Here is a 24,353-nt window from a genome sequence, read left to right on the forward strand (position 1 = left end):
CGAAGAAATATGACCACATTACTCCTATTTTAGCTTCATTACACTGGCTCACAGTATGTTTTAGAATTGACTTTAAAATTCTATTGATCACTTTTAAAGCTCTTCATGGCCTCTCGCCTTGTTACATTTCAGACCTTTTAGTCCCATACGCACCAGCACGTACCTTGAGATCCTCGGGCAGAGGTCTGTTGTCTGTTCCAGAGTCTCGACTGAAAACTAAAGGGGACAGAGCGTTTGCTGTCAGGGCCCCAAGGCTCTGGAACAGCCTGCCTGAGGAAATCAGGTCAGCTGAGTCAGTGAACTCTTGTAAGTCCCTTCTTAAAACATACTTTTATAGGAGAGCTTTTCCCGATCTTATTTGACTTTATTTTATCCCTTTTATTTTATTCTATTTTACTAATTTTATATTTATCTTAAACGTGTGTTTTAGTCTTTTCAATGTTTTCTTGCTTTTATCTTTTATTGTTTTTGTATTATTGTCTTTTGGGTATTATTGTCTTTACACTTTTTTGAACTCTACAAATAAAGATTATTATATTATTATTATTATGATACAGTACTATAAAATAGATAGCTACTTCATTTCTACAACTAGGAATAAATAGTAAGTAGTAAATATGCATGTAGATGTTAAAGTCACAGGATTATTAGACAGGGATTGTTGCTGACACTGTGTGTCTGGAGTCAACTGTTAATTAGAGTGTCTGGTTATTTTGCTCTGTACCAGAGGGCAGAAGCTGGGACAGGTTGTGTCCAGGGTGGGACGGATCTGCAGTGGAGTTTCCTGCCTGTTTGCTGGCTCTGGACAAGTCCTGAACAGAGGGCAGGTTGGCACGATGATCTTTTCTGTAGTCCTGACTGTCCGTTGTAGTCTGTTCCTCTCCTGTTTGGTGGCAGATCCAAACCAGACAGTGATGGGCATGCAGAGAACAGACTGAATACTGGCTGTGTAGAAGTAGGTCGGAAGTACATTCTCTGCTGGGCCTTTTTGGTGATGGTGTCTGTGTTGTGCACCCACTTTACATCCTGGGAGATTGTGGATCCCAGAAACCTGAAGGTTTCCACAGGAGACACGGGGCTGTTGAGTATGGTGATGGAGGATAGAGATGAGGGGCTCCTCATAAAGTCCACGGTCATCTCCACAGTTTTGAGCGTGTTAAGCCCCAGGTTGTTGTGACCACACCAGAGAGCCAGCTGATCAACAACATCCCGGACTGGGCTGATGACCAGTGTGTCATCTATGAAGCTCAGGAGATTGACATATGGGTCTCTTGAGCTGCAGTCGTTGGTGTAGAGAGAGAAGAGCAGTGGGGAGAGCACACACCCCTGAGGGGCAGGAGTGCTAACTGGGGCAGCAGTGGAGGATGTCCGGATTGATGGTGTTGAACGCCTAGGTGAAGTCCACGAACAGGATCCTTGCATATGATGGAGGGTTTCTTGGAGACCAGGATGATTGTGGAGCGTTTGAAGCAGGAGGGAACTTCACACACCTCCAGTGATCTATTGGAGATCTGTGTGAAGATAGGGGGCCAGCTGGTCACTACAGAGTTTCAAGCAGGAGGCTGACACTCCGTCTGGTCCTGGTGCCTTCCTGGTCTTCTGTCTCTGAAAGTTATTCAAAAGTTTGTCTGTGTATATTATAAAACAACCAGGATATAATTTCAAGTCTACCAGTCTAAATTAATTGATTTACCATTTATTGTGCCAAGGAGTTGAAATGAAAGAAATTGGTGCAACTGCACCAAGAGACCACAAGATGTCAGACTAATCCTACTGTTGTCGCTTCACCTTGAATGCACATACCTGTCACATGGTCACAGATGTAAAATCTTTTTCTTTAAATATTTAACTATGCTTCCCTCCATGCTGAAATTCTGCTAGCAAAATTTCAAAATGTATATACATTTTCTGATTTAAAAGCCAATATCAGTGTAATTTTCCTCCACATCACAAAGAGCCCATAATCTAAATTCTGTTGTAATTTTTTAGCATGCCTGCCATCATGTGAACTTTAACTATATTAACCCAAATAAAGGATTCAAAATTGATTTTCAATAAGATTCTAATACCTCTTCTTTTTATGTCTAATCTACTCTCGGAGGAGGATTGCAACATATGATGACCTACTGGCCTAAAAAACTGCATCAGGCTTTATAATTATTGCATCAAGAAAGCTAGAAAAAAGACCATCTTAGTGTTCACCTATGTGAAATATTTTTTTCCTTCCTGGTATGGAGAGACAAAACTGCCATAATAAAACGTGATCAATCAATCGTTTGTGTCAGATCTGCTCCTTATTTGCACACATTGTGCTAAAACTGTGCTTGTGAAAGGGGCAGCAGTTGTTTTTGATGTTGACTACTCATTAGTATGGTGGTGCTCTCCCTGCCCTTGTTATGGCCGGCATTTCTGAAGCTGAAATTTTGTGCCCTAGACGTTGCTTGTCTAGACAGCGCCATTGTTTGCTCTGCTCACTGTGCCAAGAGTAAATCTCATTAACAGTGAGTGGAATTGGCAGAACAGGATCTCACTCACAGCCTCTCTGTGAGCACTGTGAGCTAAACATAGAACAAGAGGGGGATTATTGTATAGATCTGTGATTACAAGTGAACTGTAAACCAGTGCAGATCTGACACTATTTCCACTGAGGTGCTGATTGTGAGGGTATGTGAATGAAGAGGCATAAAACATGCGGATGATGGAGTTGAGTATGAAATATATAGAAAACCCAGACTGATATCCATCTCAAACAAGCATCAAATGCAAATATTATGAAGTAAAGACATTTCGATCTACAAATTGTCTTCCTACATGTCTTGTGTTACAGCTTTTGCTCCAGAACCAGAACCACTAGATGGCAGACGAGAATTATACTATCAAAAGGAAGCTATAGACAGGCAGTACTGTTGCCGGTTTTAGCTTCAGGGGGTGGGATTTTAATCACACTTGGAAGTAGGGCCTGGAGATATGCAATAATATATAGGGTGTACAGATCCTAGAAATAATGAGACAGTATTATGACATTTCCAATTGATTCACTAATCATGAAATAACACATTGAGGCAGTAATAAAGAGTTTGTGGTGGAAACCCAATGAGAGTGGATTATTTTTTGGGGAAAAAGCCCATGCATAACAGTATTATTGGAAAGAAGGGGTGCTATGTTACTAGGAGAAATATGATGACGTATAATCCAGTCCAAGGAGACAGTACATTTTTGATCTCTTTACTTTTTCTATTTTTCTATTTCTATATTTATATTTATGTGTACTGTTAAGCACAAGTATACCAAGGCAAATTCCTCGTATGTGAAAATGTACCTGGCAATAAATCTGATTCTGATTCTGAAGTAACCAAAATTTTTGTGAATATTTTAGATGTCTTTTATGTGTCATCTAAAATGGTTAAACGAGGCGCATGTTTGTTTTGGTCTGAGATTCTGGTGCTAGTACGACATATTGTGGGGCTGAATGTCCTATATTGCATTAATGGTCAAATATATATATAAATAATAGTACTCTATTTATTGTATATGTCACATTGTATATGAACATTTTTGGAAGCACAACAGGCCTAAATAAGAATTATGCTTACAATTGGATTAAATTCGTGTAATTGCACCTTTTTTGACTTCACTGAAGATTTGAATTACATCATGGACAAATGTCTACTAGTCAGGCCAACAATGACATCCCACCTAATATTACATGACTGTTTGAATTTATTCTGTTTTATTCTGTTGTATATATTCTGCCTTAAGGCATTACATATTTGTTGGCATAACTAATTATTGTAAAATATGTTTTATCATTACGGACAACTTTTCCAATAAGGTATAAAATGTGTAATCACAAAAACAAAGTGAATAGTGTACACAAAATGGTTAGGAAGAAGGTGACATGATTGTGGTTATGAGTGCACACTACATCTTGTGTCCATTGAACTCCTCACTTTGTGCTTTTTTAATACTAAATACAATCTTGATTTGTCTCATTACACGTTACAGTTTCGTCCATTCTCAGCCTTGGAATCACTTTATCTCAACATAGCAGTTTATGCAGCATGAGAAAACACATTTCTTCATCATGAAATAATTTTTAGCTGCATGTTTATTCATCTTAATGTTGAAATAAATGCAGTATATAAGGCATTGTTTTCCATGTCTTTAGCTCACTTGTGGTTCACAGACACCAAATGGCTGAGCCTGACTGGAAGATCACTGCTTTGTTGACAGGTGGCAGTTTTCAAACTTTCACAGGAAACACATTTTCATTCAACCTCCTGCCAAGAGTAAAAGCATTTATTAAGTGCAAAAGGAATTTCAAAAGCAGGTTTCCCTTCGTACATATGGTTGTGGTTGACGCAAGTAATAATTTTGTATATGCAAATACAGGACCCCAGGGCAGAGTGTCAGATGCTGGCGTATTTACACAATCAGACCTGAAAGTCGGTGTGTACTCTAATGTCCTCCTTGATGACACACCATCCAGCACTGATGTTATGATGTCCTATACTCATTTGTGACAAAGCCTATTCACTCATCTCCCCCATGAAGCCTTATCCCTATCGAAATCTGAACATGAGTCAAAGACTCTACAGTTACCAACTTTCCACAGCAACGCCAAGTGGAAAACGCCTTTTGAATATTTGCAAATCACTTCAGGGTTTTTAGAACAACTATCTGCCTGCATCCAGACAAGGCAGTGAGCATATTGCATGTTTGTGCCTGCACAACTTTTTACAAGAAAGAAGATCTTATGCTGGAGGAGAGAGGGTGCACTATAGCTTGCACCAGTGAGTAGATCAAGAAACCCTTCTGTTGAAGCTAAGAGACAGAATTAGCCAATACTTTGTGTCACCTGCAGGGAGTGTTTCGTGGAAAGAGGGCATGGTGTAGATTTAATGGCCTGAGTGGTCTCAAAGTCCACTTCTTCCTGCATCAATAATCACATCTCCCGCAAGCCCCTCAGTAGGACTCCTGTTTTAACCATTTAAAAAAATGAAAAGCAATAAATTAGATCATTTGTCAAATTCAGTGTGGCTACCAATAAATCTGTACTGTACTGCTACAGCATGTTGTTTTATTCTGTAAGGAGTAAACAAGGCAACCTTTTCTCACAAGATGTGATATGACAATATTGGTGGTCATGGTGGTTGTTCCCCCCCCATATTAAAGATATATTTCCTGCAGACACATAGAAAAACACATCACTGCAGAGTGGATTATATTAACATTTCTATACAAACAAGGGTGTAGGTTTGGTTTCAACATTGGAGAGGACCCTTTAGCTGGTGGTCTCAGAACATTTCCAGCATTAATCACTTCATTTCTTGAATTCTGTTGAATTGTTCTGCACCTGTTTCTGCCTTTTCTGTATCAGTCTATGGTGGAAATGTCTTTATTTATGTAAAGAGAAACACATAATTCAAGCAGCAGGTGGCAATTCAAGATATAAAAATATAATGCAGTAAAGCTCTCAGTAAGTAACCTCTTTAAATGTGCATGTGGCACCTATTTATGTCAACAATAAAATGCATTCATTTATATAGCCTTTAATAGCTCCTGTATTTCAACAGGTTTTCTGCATATTCTAAATATGTCCCACATATCTATGTTCTCTCACATGTCGTGAACAGTCATAATATTTTAACAAACTCTGCCTGCCCCACACTCTGCTGTGCATTAGCCTACGTTATTGCTCTACTTTTTTCAGATTTTTCTAATCTAAGTCTTAATTCTCTAAATCTCCCATTACAATTTTTTCCCCCTTTAACTCTGAACTACACTTCTGCCTTTTGGTTTATGTTTTTCTCTCATTAATTTGCGGCTGGCTGTTAACTGTTTGTGTACCAAATACATTGACTAGACACTGACTGACAACATATTTACATTTGTTGATCAAAATAATTGACAGTAGTTGCTTGATATTGGTAGGGACATGCTGTCCTTACTAAATTCTATGCCCTTATGTGAAAAATATATTTTGCCAATGCACTCAAATACCTATAAAACTAATGCAAAAATAACCCTGCACCGACTAGAAAGATGTTAGAACCAAGTAAACTTTAAATCTGAATCTATTAGAGTAATTTTACAAATGTGCCCCTCTTCTTTAAAGCTGTGCTCCATTTAACCGTTTGACTTCTCCAGATTGAGGGGGTCGTCGTCCTTTTCAGGTTCCGCACACTTTTGTGCTAGCTACAGCTTCCAGACAAGCTGTGCCTACATAAATATAGCCTATTGTGCGCGCATTCTATTGACTTTACGGTAATACACTCCCTCTGCGCACCGTGCCTTGTAGGAGCTCACGGCTTCAGATCCAGCAACACCTACAACGACGCGTATGGAAGATTGCCCAAAAATGGACTCTCTGCAGCTAAAAACAGATATCTGACCCGAGCAATGAACGCAGTGGAATGATTGCTCTCCACCGATCCGCGATGCTTCACTGTGAATAGAGGGATAAACAGAATTTCGCAAGCTGTTTTGCATGCAGCCAACAGGGCGCATGAAGTCTGGGAGATATTTTCCCACCCTGTTCAGTTCGTCCAGCGACCGTGCAGTGCGTGCACTGCTGGTTTTTATGTAAAGGACCAAGGAGTGCCTGGCTTAAGCAATAACATTTTTTCCCCTGCAAGATGTTTTGAGCTTCTAGGGGTCTGAGAGCGGCTGGTGTCGTCAGGGGGTTTCTTCACTGCGCAGACAAGCGGCGGAGCGTCTCTGCGCTACCGCACGTCTCCTCCACAACACAAAAGACAGTTCAGGAGGAAGGAGGCGGGGAGCTGGAGAAGGTCTTCGGGCTGGAAATCTGGAAATATACAGCGTTAAAATGACGATGTCCGTCCCGGAGAGGAAATCAGGCTCGGAGGGGAAGGAAGAGGAGAGCGAGGATGAGAGTGAAATCTTGGAGGAGAGCCCGTGCGGCCGCTGGCAGAAACGGAAAGAGCAGGTTGGTCTGTTTGTCTGTGTGTGGGCGCTTTTCCTTAAATTGCTAGCAGTCTGCTCTTTGATCAGGAAATAAATCAGTCTGTGTGCCCTATCTGATCATATTGCATCCTCTGTTATGCAATTCTAGATCCAGGCCGAGGCAGCCTGTTATTGCCCCCATGGTGTTTTGCACCATCCCGCCATAAATCTAACACAGTGACATGATCCTGATCTGCGTAGAAGTCTGTTTCAGAGGGTTTCAGTAAAAGGAATAGCGTAGTTTTCACCCCACCACTTTATTCTCAGGTCTCTGACTGGAGGATTTCTGCTCAGGATCTGCACAATGAACCCGGGACCCTGGAGCTTATGATAGGCTGCACTCTCTGACTTTTAATCCAGGGTTGCAAATCACACTAACACATGTGAGCGTGTATAACAAGTCTGCCTCCTTCTCTTTATATCCGAGATTGAAGCTTATATTTTATGTTGTATCATTAATGCATACGTGTGTATGTGTGAGACAGAGAGAGCGAGCAAGCATGAGAATTGTTGCGTAATTAAATATAAAGGACAATCATTAACATTCATCAAATATAAAGTCAATTTTATTTATGGAACCAAAGAGCTGAAACAATTAGTAATCGGCAACCATTTTGATAATCGATTGAGTCACTTTTCCGGATGTCGAAAAAGATCTGATGATCAGTTAATCAAGAAAACAAGCAACACATTAATTGTTAATAAAAAAACAATTAATAGTTGTAACAAATCAACTATTAATCCTTTTAATTATTGATATTCTCCCTGTTTGTTTCTTTATTATTTTATTAATCATTTGGTATAAAATGTCAGTAAAAATGCAGAAGCATTATCAGCAAGATGAAGGCGACTTCTTTAAAATAGTTTTTCATCTGACTAATAGCCCAAAACCTCCAAATTATTCAGTTTATTACCACTTAAGACAAAGAAAAGCAGCAAATCCTCACAATTTAGAAGCTGGAACCCAGGAATGTTTGGTATTTTTGAGTTAAAGATTACTTGACTTAAATTACTTAAATGACTAAATTAAATTAAATGACTAATGTGGCCTATTATCAACAAATAGTTTCAGCTCTAATTTTATTTATATAGCAGAGACATTTGACAATCTGTACAACATATGATCCCCTCTATCGTCGATTCTGAGGCGGACATGCCACGAAAAATTGCAAATTCTTCTGTCTGTGTCAGGAGCAGGTTCAGATTACTTGGCAAGGGGCTGATTTGCAGAATATTATTGTTAACTGTTATTTATAAACTTCAATAAGTTTGTAGTAATTCATTCTGCTTTTAATATTATTGAGTGCTACACGCCCCCTGTTTATCCAGATCTGCAGCTTTATTTATGACTTTGCCACTTTATCATGTGAGGATCAGCAGTAGTTGGATTATCCAGAATACATTAGCATCACAGTAAAGAACCCAGTGGCCTTGTTCGAAGCTTTCCCTCCCATAAATCATCACATGTTTGTTCAAAGACATAAAACGCAGCACAGTGACTTTTCCAGCTGGTGTGTTCACTTCACCAGTAGTGGCTGAAGCCTGTCCACATGCTCCATGTGAGGAATAGAAGGCATTTACAAAAAATCTCCCCTAAAAACTTCAGTTAGGATTATCTAAATATTTCAGCAATTGTAAAAAAGCGGGCGTTGCCTCGTGTCCTGCAGATAAGACTGAGAATTTAACTTGAAAGTTATCTCTCGAACACATGTTGCCTCCTCTGACGCCGCGACCACCTCACCACACTGCACTTTATGTGCCATTGAGTATCATTCATGTTGGAAATGACACACACACACACATACACACACACATTACCCCACCCTGGGGTTTTTCCACCCATTGATTATCAGTGTGTTTTCTGGGCTGCCTCTTTCCCTTCCACTGAGAGCATCAGTTAGAGCCGGTATATAAAATGAAATAACAGTAGTAAAAATCCATATCAGAATATCAATAGCTATAGATATCAGCATATGTAATGAAAAAAAAATGTATGGTAATCAGCAAATTTCTGATTTAAACTCATTTTACAGACACTTTAAAAACTAAGTTTGTTTGTTTTGAATCACAAAATGCTTGGAAGCTTGAATATGGGAAGTAAAATACATAACAGATATGTAGGGCGCCTGTCATTTGGGTAACTGTTTGCCCGCTAAATGTCAGAAAAGTGCCACAGATGGCCCCCGAACCACAAGGTTGCTTCTTTAAATTTTGTCCATCTAGAAATCTAGGGTATGCCCTTTATGACATAAAGCAGAAAAAAAGCACCAAATCCGGACATCTGTGAACCTGTAACTAGCAAAATGTTAGCATTTCTGCCTTATAAATTAAAGAAAATATTTGTAAGTCTATAAAATGTCAGAAAACTGTGAAAAATGTCTGTCATAAAGACCCAGTGTGAAGTTATCGAATTGAAGAACAGTCCAAAACCCCCAAAATACTAATTTTACAGTAACATAAAACTAAGAAAGGCTGCAATCTCTCACAATTGAGAAGCTGCAACCAGAAAATGTTTTAGCATTGTTCTGACATAAATGACAATTCATCAGCTGTTATTAATTCTATAATTATTGTAGGTTGATCTTTGGCTGATTGACATTGATTCATAAATTAATCATAGCAATGTGAGCTTATCATCATCATCATCATCATCATAAAAGTGCATCAAAAGCTGATTAATGATAACGTTGTGTCTATATCACCATGATTTTGATGATGCTTTCAGAACTGCACTTAGTCACACCACTTAAAGCCCATCATTTCCAAGCATAATGCCTCATGCTTTTACTTAAATGCTCACCACGGCGTAGCTCACCTGGTGATTGTGCACATGTGATTGAGTAGGAGTATTTTTATTGTTATTGTTTGTTTTTTTAATGATGGAACAAAGAAGCAAAACATTTTGCTTCAGTTGCCAAGTTTCAGTGTTGATACAGGTTTGATCCGGAATATCATAGACAAAATGAAACCATGTGACGTTATCTCTGCGGGGACCAGCGGAGCCAGTAACTGTTGGCTGTTAGTGCTCCAACAGGTAAAAAATCATAGCCTTGTTGAAGTACAGTAGCTAAATGAAAACGTTGAGATATTTCTATGCAAACCTGTTTGTTATGATTCGTCTGTGTTTGCTGGCTCCCTGCTCTCTCCATCAGGCATGGGTGTGTCTGAGCGTCAGGCTTAAAACGCACATCAACACTCAGTAAATGTGTCAGTGGGTGAAAGTTGAGAATGCACGCATTCATATCTGTTATTCAGCTCAGGCATTCAAATAAACACAGTGACATTGTCAGCACATGGTATTGTTGCCTTGTTTTCTCAGCAGAACCGCAGTCAGGAATGTTTTTTTGTTTTTAAACTGGATGAACGTATTGCCTTCAAAGTCAGTCCATCCCTCTTGACTCAACACACAGAGTATTGATTTTTCTGAGGGGCCGAGCGGTGTGCAAAACTGTGTGAGCTGGGGAACAACAACTGTAAAGGCTTGTAGCTTGTTGGTGAAAAACTTTCCTGGCTCAGATATTTATGCGAAAAGTTACACCACGAGAGGACACAAGAAATTTATTCTGAAAACTGAAGTTGGTGGTCTAACACGTTATTTTATTTCCAATAAATTAAAATTAGTGGATGATGTAGTGTTGAAAGATAATCCTGCTGCTGTCTTTGTCAACATTACTAACTAGGAAGTCTTCATGTCAGCAGCCACATGATTTACAAGTTCATGCTTTGTGACTGGTGGCACGTAACGTCTGATTGAGTCATCTCTGCCTCTCCAGAGTGGGGAAATTGTACTAATCGTTCCATGAAGAAATATTGCACACCATGTGCAGAGGTCAGACACTGGATACTGTGCGAGGTGAAAGGGACAGGTGCATGTTGGGAAGTTAGTTATTGGAGTTTGACCTGCTGATTTGGCCCACTTATTAACATCATCAGCAGTTTGAGCTGCAGCAGTGGCTGTAACACAAAACTCATGGATGCCTTTATGGTGCTTTAAAACGCTTAGCGCCCAATTCACCAAATTTGCATCAAAATTCATACTCCTTCTCAGAGCCGTCAAATCTGAAAACACTTACATGGTGGACATATTTTTACATTCACTGTGATGCACACTTTCTGAGGATGTTCTTATTTCTTGTGTCCATCGCGAATAAACATCCATATATCCGCTTAGAAATCATAGAAAACAACGCTCTTATAACGCCAGAACTTGCCTGAGAAGTTGTCTTCAGTATCAAAGTAGACCAGTGGTAGTTGTCTGTACATTCATGTGTACACTGCAACCAGGACCTGCTCAAAGCAAATTTGTAGTCGAGTCACAGTTTCGATTATAGATTGTTTATCGATTTGAAATGAGCAACAGAGGAGGAAAATCCTCCTTCTTCCCTAAAGTCCACGGTATTGCAGCATTTTCCCTTCCCCCTGAGTTATGTCGAACTACAGTTTGTAGGCTAGGCCACACACAGGTAACATACGCCACCTGAGGCAACACTACAAATATGGCAGGACATCTTGGCAGGATTAGAAATAACAGAACAAACAGTTGTCGGGGCATAAAACAAATGATCTGTTGTTCTTTACAAATCAAGACTCGATAGTCTAACAATGGCATAGCCGTCAGTGCTAAAAAAAAAATAAAAAGCTTAAATTTGAAAAGATCTTAAAGTTGAAAATCAAATCGATTGTGGATTTGGAGAGTTGTGACTTTTTATGGTGCCAATTTACCAAAATGTGAACAAATATTATGAGATATATATATATATATATATATATATATATATATATATATATATATATATATATATATATATATATATATATATATATATATATATATATATATATATATATATATATATATATATTTTGTAAAAAAGGAGGCTCAAGTTGTGGCCCACAGCTACTGACTACAGCCCACAGTGTCTGAAATCAGGAGTTTTCAGTCATGACAGCTCAGTGGGCGTTACCTCCAACATGGACACAATCCACGTTGACCTGTCACACTGGGCTCTTTTTATCACAGGACAGAAGATTATCACCGGCACTCCTGTGATCTTGGCTTAATATTGCAGCATGGCAGACCTCCTGAAGTGAATCCACCCCCACACTGTGGTGCACCAGCAGCATCCCAGTATTTGCTCCATCTTCTATTTCAAAGACCTGCCTCCCATCTGCTCACAGAGAGATGAAAATGAGGCAGCCTGGGTCGGGGCAAGACGTGATGGGCAGATGCTGTTTTCTGCATTTGTGTGTTAACCGAAATCCTGTACATGTGTTAGTGCTCACGTTCATGTGTCAGGATTGAGAAACTATAGGCAAAGGCACAAAGGCACATTATGTGTTACTCTAACTCCTTTTAACAAGTGTGCAAGTTAGCTTGTTTTCTTTGAAGTGCTGTATCTTATCGCCAGAATGAAATTTGATCTTATTGGACAAATGTAAGAAATTTAATTTGAACCAACCACAGCAGTGTAACCAAAAAGTCAGATATAGTTATGTTGCAAGTATATTTTGTGGAGTGTTAATGCTGCAACTAATGACTATTTTCATAACTGATAAATCTATAGATTATTTTTTGACACTTGTTTAGGCTATAAAGTGATGAAAACTAGTGGAGAATATCCATTTAAGGTTACCAAAACCCAAAGTGATGTCTTTATTTATAAGTTTTGTCTGTGTAAAACTCTAAAACCAAAAGGTATTAAAATTACAAAAAGGCCAGCCACACATGTTGGGATCATTTTATTACATTCAAATGAAAGACGACCAAAAATCATCACTTCACAATGTCCGTGATGTATGTCGTGCAGTAAACCTCCAGTAGCTTTTGGATGTCTTCCATGCTTGAGGCCGTAAAGATGAGCCATTAAACTGAGCAAACAAACCCTCGGCACAGAGCATTGTCCCTCATAAGCCCATGACAAGTTGCGGCTTGAAGTAAGCGCTGCCTGTCCTGAGGGGATCCCCCTAATGACAGTCCAGTCCCGCAGCAATACAGCTGTACATGCATGTTTGCTGGTTTGACAGCTGCCGTATGAGGAATGACATCCACTCAGATTTCGCTAGAGGGGAACCACAGAGCAGGGAGAGTCAGCTTTGATCCACCTGTTGACACGGCCGCTCTGCCAACAGCAAGCCTCCCTGCCTTTTACTCCTGGCTTAAGGCTTTACTAAGACACACATTCATTCCTAGAATACAGAAATGATGAATTGTGCTGATGAGTCCATTGATTTTTGGTTATTTGTAGCCATGCTAGCGGTTTGTCTCTAGGGATAGCAATGTCGCTCTGTAATTCAAGATTCCCAGAGGATGAATCCTAATGATATTTTGATTGAAATGTCAATAACTACTGGATGGATCGCTATTAAATTGTATTCACACATTAATGCACCCCATGGGATGACTTGTAATAACTCACCTGACTCACTAAGCACCATCAGTGGGCTAGAATTGTTTTTATCCAATATTTAGTTTGTGACCAAATATCTGCAAAATGTACAGCTTCATCCTCAGCTGTACTTTGTGTTTAGTGCTAATTAGCAACATTCTAAATTAAGATGCTAAACTTGGTTAATATTATTCCTGCTAAACATCAGCATTGTCACCGTTAGCATGCAGATGTTAGCATTTAACACTACTTAGCTGCTGCTGTAGATCGAGATCCTGCTCCAAAAATTGACTCACTAAAAGAATTGCCATTACTGAAGTATGAAATTTAAAAAATGTGTTCTCCTAAAATGAATTATAAACCACAAACAGCATCGCAATAGCATCATCTGACAAAATCATCTTGTTATACAACCCTGTGTTAAATTATAAGTCTAGCTTGTAATATAAGGGCATATCTGCATGTTTGTAGCAGTACAGACTGAGAGTGAAGTATAATTTCATCTTTGAGGGCTGCTATTGTAGGTTAATCCAGTTGAACTTGCACGTATGTGTGGGGATAAACCTGCAGCTCCGCAATGAGGTAAACAATGTACGGTTTAATGACACTGTGTAATTTACCTTCTTTGTGATGACACACTGTATTTTATAGCCTGGGGTATCTCTGACGCAGTTGATCAGATACTTTTTCTAACCAGATTTTTTCCTGTGCACTTTACAGCTGTCATTAAGTTTCACCACACAGCTCTCAGTCAGCGGGGGTGTGTAAAATTAATGGTGTCACACTGATGTTCACATGAGCTAATTGCTTCCTTCTGTGCTTTTGAGCAAAGAACAGAGATACTGCTTTTTATGCTCGCGAAAGGCTGAACACTTTCTGAAGTAAACATACAGCTATGTCACCAGTTCACAGCATCTATCGGCACTTGCATAGCACCTGCATGAGGAATTTAGGTGCTGTTTACTCATTGGTCTGCATCTAGATAAGGAAGGTATTACTAACCTCCAGCCCGCTAATATCTTAAAAAAAATGTCCACCCTCAGATATACATACACTGCTATCATCAGCTTGTGATATTGAGTGCATTCCTGCAGTTAATTTCAAGTGCTGTAGCTACAGCTGACATCTAAATGTTGTTGCAGGTGAACAGGGGAGCGGGTGGGGGTGGAAGGAGTAGGCTGTAGGCAGAATCTTGTATTAGCAAGATTAGTAAATTGAGAAAACCTGTGTAGTTCCTCTTTCTCAAGACAATGTGTCCTCTGTCTGCAGAGCCAAAAAGATCAATCATTCCCACAGATTATTAGTTTATGGCCCTTTAAATTATGTGCGTCACATGCTTATTGCATTCCCTCAATGTAGTCATTTGTGTCCTCGAAATACTTAATTTGCTCCCTCGTTCCTTACATCATATTAGACAGATCATAAATACAAACAGCTGAGTTGTATGGACCAGATGCGGTCCAGTTGGTGAGATTAGGAATTTATCTCCCACTTGGCACAAAGAATAGCAAAAGTTTCAACAAAGTGCTGCCCAAATAGCTGTGGTGGCAGTTCAGTGACAAAGAAGAAAACTAGCAGGCACTGTTGTAAACAATGTACAATTCAGAGTTCAAGTTATTTAAAAAAGAAATTGGCTTTGCAAATGTTTCATGACAAAGAAAATACATTCAACGTATGATATCAGGTAACTGAGTGCTGTGAAAGGCGCCATTAAATAAAATGTATTATTTCTTTTATTGCCGCTATTGTCAGTGGAGAATGTTGTCTACCTCCCTCTTTATCTTGTATCTTTATCTTGTCATTCTTGAAAGAAGCTCTTGCTTTTAGGACATCAGATCCTGACATTTACCCATGTTCCATATCTGATATGACTTTTTTGCTATAACTCCATTGTTGCTGTGCTTAAAATGTCATGTTTGGACAGTTAAGACAAGAACACTGAAGAACTAGTCATGTTGTGAAATAGTTACAAAGCCAGTAGAGTATGTTCAGATTGTTTTGATTTTTCTTTAAGCTGCTGTTGACTGGCCCTGCATGAACATGCAAAATTCAAAAAAATCTTCCCTAAGAATAGGTCTGCTGTGTGTCAGGTCCACTACAACACATTGTGCCCATATGCGCTCTGAGCTGCAGTGTGAGCTGCAGTGTGAGCTGCATCACAGTAAACAACAGAACAGATGGCGTTGAACCTATTAGGCTCCAGCATGAACAGGCCTCACATCAAGCTCTGTTAATGCATTTATACCTCAGCTTTTTGGCCTCAGAACGTTTTCATGTTGTGATCTGTAGCTAAAGAAGTTGCTGGGTCAGTGATCTTCAGGGATCCTCTCACGTAGTTAGGAAATGTGGGCGGGTTGGCCAGTGAGGTCTCTTGGGGTCATCAGATCTGATGGGATATACAGAGAGGTAGTTGTCAGCGTTTGCTACTCCAGCTGTGTGAAATGGAGCTACCCTGGATTTTCTGCCAGTTCGACGAAGAAACTGGCATGAAAAGGAATCCTCTAGGAATGGCTGCAGGCTTTCACGGAGCTGTCATAGCAGTTCACGTCACATGACATCTACGTCTCTGAGGAATGCCTTGCACCTACTCAAGCATGTCTGCAAGATCTTTGAAAGACAGCAGCGTCCTAGAGTCTTCCTTTGGAAATGATTGTTTAAATGTAGAACAAACTTCATTGTTTATGAGAAGAGATGATTTTGGCATTCATCAAACAGAAGGACAAGTCTTAACCGCACCTTTTGGATATGCATAATTCAAACTGCATAGTGTTAGTAGTTCATTTATCGGTGTCTAGTGTGAAAACATTTATTAGCAGTTAAATGAAATACACTGCTGGATAAACATTACACTTAAAAAGACTCCTGCTGCATTTAACAAATCTTTTCTTTTGTGGTGTGTTGGTGAATTTCTTGCCCATTCTTTGGGTAACTGGCCAAATGTTAACAGTGTGACGTGGCATCAAGATATTTCCAGAACAGCAACAGTGGAGCTTGATCACATAAACTGACGATTGTACAGAAAGTCCCAGAGAATGAAATCCATTGTAGAAAAAATAAAAATAAACAGACCGTAGCATCAACAGTCCATGATCCAGAATCGAAACCACAGCAGGGTGATGAGGGAGCGTACCCAAGATGGAAACACATTCTGGGAAGTGATGGATATTATTATTAAAAAAACATAATAATGAAGTAGGCTAAGAGAAAAGTGTAAAATATATACTTATATAACCGAGTAATTTGGTTTCAGCAGAAATACCTAACAACTGGTTTTCTTTGCCAGATACAAAGAAAATCGTATTTCGGAAAGTTGTCAATCCATCACAAACCCTGAAAGCTGACATCAAAATTTGATTGTCCTGATTTAAATCATTATTTTCTTTTGGCTGCTTGTGTTAAAATAACAGAACTTCTTTTGTGAAATGGAAAAATTGTTTTTGTAGAATTTCCTGCTTTATTTTTCTCAAAGTAAGGTATTTTTTAAAAAAAGTGTGATTTTGTTATTGTGATGGAAATACACTGAAATTTTTTGAAAGAAAATCCCCTGGATAACACAGTTGCTTTGTATGTCGTACCACGTTTCATCCCAACCTCCAAAAAACCCTTCTTCCCACATCCACATCCCAATAAGATTTGGCCACAGGTGCAACAAGCTTAATAGTTTCAACAACAGACTGTATAAAATGATATATATCTTTTATGTACAGTTTTATCATTTCAGTCTGTTTTTCCATAAGTGCCCTGTAATATCAAAATATAAATCAATCTCTCACGTGTAACAGTGGAAACAAAACCAAGGGATTATTCCTGTGCTCATGCAGAACTTTGCATGTGATTCTGGTGCACAGACATTAGGTTATAATAATAAATTCACAGTCTTGTTCCTTTCAGGTATTGTAATGTGAAGCCTTATATAAAAGCTCTTCATCCACTGTCCACACTAAGTGCTGACTGATTCCCGTAATGTCTAAAGGCCTCCTGATTTAAAAGGGTTGTTGTTCAGAGCAAAGAGACTGTTAAGACAGGTGCAGTTATGGTCGGGTTGCTGTTGTTATTGAATGTCATTGTTTCACCCTCCCCCTGCTCTAAGGCCAAGGTCCTACAGCGCCTCACATCTGCCCCAGCTTTAAATGTGACTTTGACCAAAAAACATGTGTAAAGCCTATTCACAACCACACCTCTGTGTTTTAGCTTTCAATAAAGGAGTGAAACTACTTGAAGTTTCATATGCACATGCTTTTCACAGCTTCAAAGGGAGCTTTCTTCACTTTGTTGACCGGCTGATATGAAAACTCTGTGTGTGCAGGTTTCAAAGTGTTGATTCATTCCTCTGATCTTCAACACCAACTGCCAGTATCCTGACCTTTGTAATAAAAAAATGAATATCTTTGTGTATGTCAAATATATATAAAAAAAGGACGGAATGTGCCTTGAGGAGGAAGATTGCATAGATTTATATTTAAGCTTTAAATGTGTAGGGAACATATTATTATAAGAGTCTGGCATTTATTTATTTGTTATATAGTCAAGCTAAGCACTTAAATGTATCTCATGGCTGTTTGTAAGTTCTTGGCATGATGTTTTGCAGCTGCACTTGTAATCTCATCTCTTTCTTGTAAAAATTGAATATTGATTTTATTTAAAAACAATCTTGATTCATTCATTGTATTATGTGATATCTCTATTTCTATCTTTGCTCTTTTTATTTGTAAGTCATGACCTCCTCCTACTCTAGATCCGTACACTAAGGGACTGTTCAAACATTGTTAGGTTGGGAAAGTAGCCCCCCTGATAGCACCCACAATATCAAAAAGTAATATAACAACATTGAATTGATTCAGGTTTTTTCCATTAATAAGTTAAAGCGTACAAAGAATTTAAGATGGTGTACTGCAATTTAAACCTTAATGTTTGTGTGTGCCTGTGAATAATAATTTTTATATAGCCCCTAAATTGCACAATAGAAGTGGAATTGGCAAGTGCCAAAAATATAGTAAACATAACAAAATTATATTGGCTACTCCAGCCATTATTTTCTTTTGTACAAAGAGCTGACACTGTCACTTCATATGGCACATTTACATTTGTTGACACATTTTACTTCAGCTGCTGTAGAATAGAGGAATAAACTAAAGACTCTTTCTCACTTTCCACAAAGGTTTGACTTCTCTTCCTTCAGCAAAAAGAAAAAAAAATCATAACCTTGCCTCTTTTCTGAAACTCCCTCCCTCCTAATAATTTTTGTACAGTCCCTAAAAAGAAGATGACTGTAAGGAAACTGCAGCAACTTCTACACTTGTTTAAACAAAATGCGGCACTCAGTTTGGGTGGTAATCTGTCAATTGATGAAAATGAAGATGCGGAATCAACAGCTCTTCTCCTGAGCTGAATTAACATATTGTGCTTCAGAGGTGGAAATCAGACTTCCACTTTCTCATAAATCTGCTATTGTCCCTGTGTAGCACACTCGATCTAATTTGCATTCAGAATTTGAATGTGTCTGTATTGTTGATGCAGCTCAGGTGGCTGAAAGTAAAGTAGGTTACTCTGATGCAGGAGGCGCAGTTGAATTAGAAGTGCATCCCAGCAGCCATCAATCAGGAAGATGCCTGATGAATTAAATATGGAGCCAGTGAATAAAAGCCCCCACCCTGCACTGCACAGTGATGATCAGCGCTGTTGTGTTTATGCAGTTTATGTTAATCATGTTGATCAAAGAAATGGTAAGTTATTTCTATAAGTCTACTTAAAACAACCTGTGCAGCTATGTCACTCTTATGCAAGCTGGTTGTCAATTTTGTGGTTATTTTACTTTTTGCCATTGTTTCTGGCAAGATGACATTCCCACTTTTAGTCCCACCTTCAAAACTCTGAATGTTTTCTAATGAAAACAAACTAGCAACTGTTGCCACCAGTATTACATCATAGGAGTGGAGGAAGCCTCTTATAATTCATTACATAGGAAAATGTAGGAGCATACAGCTGTTTTTAAATTAATTCAAAACTGAAAATGGCGTGTAATAGAACAGTTGAATGAGTGAAGAAACATCCAAAGTAAAAAATATTTCGTCTGATGGCCAGCTTAAGACTACTGCGTTTGTAAAAGCCTGTCTGGTGATGACAGCACACATTGTAGCGCTTGATGTGTTGTGCAGAAACTGTGAACAGAAAGGTGAGGCTTACATAACCCCCCCCCCCCCCCCCCCCCACCCCCCCACCCCCCCGGTGTTGCTTTCAGAGACACTCCTGTTGGGCTTGCCAATGGGTTTTTGTTTGAACACGTGCTGAGGAGCCAGCTCGGGTTAATCCACTGGAAGATAAACGCCACATGATAAACACAACTCTTTGCGCCCCGTCATCATATTCATATCTACTTTCCCTTAGCCACGACTGTTTCTCCACATGGGGCCTTCTTAACAGGCTCAATATCGTCAACTTGACTAATTGAGGCCCATAAATGCAACAACAGCTGCAAGGGAGAAACTTCTACTTTACTGCATTCTCACACCCATCTTAAGTGGTTTCTTCTGCTTGACAATGTTGTTTTCTTCCTCCTACCTCCAGTAATGGGAGTGTTACGAGCAAATGTCAGTCCCAACATGTATATTGCTTCTGCGCTCAAACCAAGCTTTTAACTGCTGTTAGCTACTGTGGCAAATACTGAATAAGCCTTTGCACTGTTTGGCAGGTCTTTCGAGTTTTACCCTGAGTCACCCCTTTTGCTCGCTGGAAAGCTGTACTGCAGTAACCACTGCTGGAGATGCAGAAGAGGAGGGGGTGTGGTCGGTGGAGCTCACATAACATATTTGCTTTGTAGTAGCAATGAAGCAAGCAGTGTGTGTGAATTTACAAGCATGAATTGGGTAATCCAGTGGGCAGAAATTAGCCCACTTTATGGAGAACTTAAATACTCACAGACCCAGTTAAGCTTTTCCAAGAACTCCGTCGATTGCACATGTTTTTAAAGAAACAGGAAGGGGAGCAGTTTCATGTCAAAGCAAGCAAACACACACACACACACACACACACACACACCCCTTTTTGGCAGTCTATTTAGATCCGCTGCTACTATTCCAAGAAGTGGACCTTACGTGAAAAAAATGAACAATTGCAAAATACATCCTAGTTTTGTAAACCTTCTCTTCTCTTTGTAAGTTGTTGGTGCCAGTGTTGTGACGGTGTTTGAATTAAGAAGATTGTTTTTGGACCATTTTGGACTTCCCCTGTCAGTGTTGCTTGCAGTGGTGGAAAAAGTATTCAGATACTTCGTTTAAGCAAAAGTAGTAGGCCTAGTACTACAATGTAAAAATTCTCAACTCAAGTTAAAGTCCTGAATTCCAAATCTTACTGTAAGCTACTATAATCAATATTTAGTTTTTTATATTAACAATGGATCAAATTACTGTGTAACATGAAAGAGGTTACAAGTAGTGATGAACTTGCAGATAATTATCACCCGACTTTGCAGTTCTTCCTGAACACCATGAAGTGTTTCAGTATCTTTCAAGCTCGTTATTTTGGTCTGACAGCCTGCAATTTCTGCAGTTTTGGTTCACTCTTAATGCTCTCACCAGGGTTTTCCAATGCAACATGCAGCTGTTTTCAACCAAAAAGCTCTGATGAACCAACTGTACACTAACTGCCCGCACCAAACCGCAGACATACAAAAGTTATCAACTTTTGTATTTTAAACAAAGCGGGACATTTATCAGCTAAAAATTATGTAGTTCTCTCAGGAGTTTGTAGCTTGAAGGACAGTCAATACTGAGGTTAGAAGTGTCCAGAAACACAAAACAAACAACTCTTTGCTAACACATTCACCAAAGCAACTTTGTGTAAGGTGGTGAAATGTCAATGTTGTGCATATAGCCTGCATCTCTGCCCCCAAGTGGTCAAACGTACAGTAGTATATAAAAGGTACTAGTTATGTAAGTAAGTGGTAGCTGTTACTGTTAGATTAATTTGTTACAATATTTACCTCCTGAAATAAAGTAGAGTACAAGTATAAAGTTGCTGGGAACTTACTGAAGTACTGTATAAGCACCTCAAAATTATTCTCATTGTATTGTGTAGTACTTGAGTAAATGCGCTCAGTTACTTTTCACCACTGACCACAGACTTGCTTGAAGAGCTGACTAAATCCACAGCAGAGCCCTCAATAGCTTGCTGTTTTCAACGTGCGAAAATCCGGATCCATCCTGGGCTTGAGTCAGAGTCAGTGAGTCTGCAAGGCCCATTACTGTGACTGGGCCAACATTTAAAGAGCATCTTTCTGTTCAAAACAGCTGGAAAGGAGACGCCATTCAGAAGTTTGTAAGTGGTTTTATAAGCCAGTCAGGGAGGAAAAAGGCAGTTTTACCTCACTGTGAATGTGACATGAATTGTGAGTATGGTAAACAGCTGTACAATACATCAGTCCGTGAGGAGTGGAGAGCTGTTCATGATTCATTTCTACAATTATGACTCGGCATGAATCCACCTCTACCGGAGCTGTAACATTAGTGCATCAGGGTAATTGCTGCAAGGTTAGGTAAGGATGTTGGTGAATGAATTTTCCTGCATGTTGATGCTGCTGTAGGTAAAATGGTGAGAAAAAAATCTTACTGTGAGGGTCAGACTGTTGCAGCACATCTGATCACTCCGGTATTAACTCGGAAGTAGACAAAATGTTTTTAAACAAGTGGTTTGTGTTAGGAATATTAGTCACATCAACAGCTTTCCTTTGGTTTGAAACCAATTTCATGTGGCGACTGCAGACATGCTCTGTTGCTCTGTAGGACTCCAACAAGGCTGGACCCTTTTGATCCAAGGGCCGTTCGCTTTTATTACAAATGACACGCACAACAGGTCAACCTCGTTAACCTTGGACTCTCCCAGAGGGGTAGAGGGAAGCCTCTCCACAGGAAAACACATATTCATCCCAACACATAATTTAATGTTTTAGTCAGGCATAAAATTTAATTTTAAAACAAATTTTTTTAATCAAATAAAGCCTGGATTATTTTACGGATTTATGTGAAATGAAGCACAAATATTTGACTCGATTCAAATAATTCCCACTTGAGCTAAGTATAATTAACTTAATAGACTTACTAGTTTTGCACAAGACTAATTGATTTGATGATGTTTATGTTGGCATGGGATATGAGAAGCCTTTTATTGATTTATAGTCATTACTGATGGTTTGCCCTGATGCTTTTTTCTAATTAAAATGATTGTATTTTTTATTATGGACATTTTGTACCACATATACTTATCCATCAATAAACAGAGCACAAATTACAATGCGAAGGGTCTGAAAAATGGACATAGAAACATTAGATACTGAGACACAAAAATGTATTATAAAGGTCGATCTATCAAGATTCAGATCATTTGTTTGTTTCTTGTTTGAATTCCAAATCTCTTGTCAAGCAGCATCTAATAAATACATTTGAGATATATCATAATACATTAAATGAATATGGATAAAACATCAGACTATACGGCGACCACATGCAAAAAACAAAATATTAAAAAATTTGTTGAACTCAGTTGTGGTTTGACGTTGCGAGTTCAACCATCGACCTTTGTTGCATGCCGTCCCCCCCTCTTGCACATCCATCCTGTACAATCAGCACAACTCTCGTCAGTTAAATGACTGCAATGCTGAGATAACTTCCAGTGATTGTTTGAGGAGAAAAGCTAGAACAAAACACTGCGGTGATAACAAAGCCTGATAATGATTTATCTTGCTATATTATGCAGTTTTAACCTCTCACAGTAAAGGAGAGGCAAACGGAGCCATGTTTTTTTGCTGAGTTGTGATAAAGCGTGGTGTTATTTCTCCCATGTGGGCCTTTCTCAATATTTGTCTCCGAGCCAAGATGCTGGTTCTCTTGCTCATCTACTCATATTCCACATTTTAGATAAATGAACCGTTAGCATTTGATTAATCACTGAAGTCATTTATGAAACATTGCCAAATATTTGGTTTTCTCTGTTTTAAATGGTTGTAAATTTAATATCTTTGGGTTTGGGACTGTTTGGGACAAAAGCTTCCTCCACCGGCCACACTGTCTTGCTGTTCTCCATTCCTACTCTGCCATAACCAGCCATTTATTTGCTAAGTGTAATGTACAAACGTTTTAGGTATCAATTTAGCTAATTACCAAATATGCAGTGTGAATAATTAGTATGGGTGTTATAGTACCCATACTAATTATAGCTAAAATATGTCCATAACAGAACAGAGAATCTTAAACTGTCAGGCAACTAAAGAAGTTCAGATTCTTAGTGACTCTTTTTTATTAATAAGCTATTTTATGATCTAAATCAGGATTTAAAAAACATTATAAACATATAGACGGGGAAGTTTGGCACATTTTGTTAAGGGGTTATGTAAATAAACAAGGCTTTATTCGAACCACAGTATAGAAAATGTTACTGTTGTAGTATTGAGTTTTAAGTATGTGAAAGTAAATTTTGAGTTTGCTCTAAATATTAAGGTACCTAATGACAGTATTGCTTCATGATACACAAGAAAATCATGATTTATTGAAATGGATTTATTAGTGGAAATAAAAAACTGATGAAGCACAATCCTATTAGCCTCATATGGCCAGTAAAAAAGTTTTTTGAGAGATTGGATGGGTCTACATTCCTTGAACCAATGTATTAAAAATGTTACTGTTTTCACTCATGACATTTGTTGCTTAAGATTGTTGAAATCTAAATTAAGGATGGGGCTGCTTGTTCCTTTGTGGGCGTGGTCAGCATTTTCTGCTTGGACCAAATGACCACATATGGACATGCGGCTTGGTCATACCGAGCGGTTAATTGAAAAAACAGTTTAAAACAGAGCATTCAGAGCAGAGGGATATCTGAGGTTTTGGCTCATAGGGATTTCTTTTAAATACTTTCACCTCATTATTTGAAGCTTTGGTGATGTTTAACATGAACGTCTGACATTGTAACATTATAGTTATGCCAGAAAATACGAAAAAGCTCTCCTTTAAGGAT

At 38.9% G+C, this 24,353-nt stretch overlaps 1 protein-coding gene and 1 long non-coding RNA gene across 3 annotated transcripts in view; one reads left to right on the forward strand and one right to left on the reverse strand.

The window, feature by feature from the left end:
* Positions 1–1,450: 1,450 nt before the first annotated feature.
* On the reverse strand, positions 1,451–6,130 carry LOC119911719. The gene is made up of 3 exons (XR_005446004.1): positions 5,109–6,130; positions 4,859–4,977; positions 1,451–1,605 (listed from the first exon to the last, which is right to left on the reverse strand). It is a non-coding gene; the product is annotated as an uncharacterized LOC119911719 (long non-coding RNA).
* Positions 6,131–6,331: 201 nt separating this feature from the next.
* The window catches only part of nrbp2b (nuclear receptor binding protein 2b), a 34,785-nt gene continuing 16,763 nt past the window's right edge, over positions 6,332–24,353 (forward strand). For both annotated transcript variants that reach the window (XM_038730620.1, XM_038730622.1), the window contains exon 1: positions 6,332–6,949. In XM_038730620.1, the coding sequence (XP_038586548.1) occupies positions 6,830–6,949 (120 nt within the window). In that variant the 5' untranslated portion in view covers positions 6,332–6,829. The remainder of the gene's footprint in view (positions 6,950–24,353) is intronic.

Source organism: Micropterus salmoides, unplaced genomic scaffold, assembly GCF_014851395.1.
Source record: "Micropterus salmoides isolate LMB-PRFRI ecotype aquatic unplaced genomic scaffold, ASM1485139v1 Ms_hic_scaffold_1, whole genome shotgun sequence".
Taxonomy (NCBI): domain Eukaryota; kingdom Metazoa; phylum Chordata; class Actinopteri; order Centrarchiformes; family Centrarchidae; genus Micropterus; species Micropterus salmoides.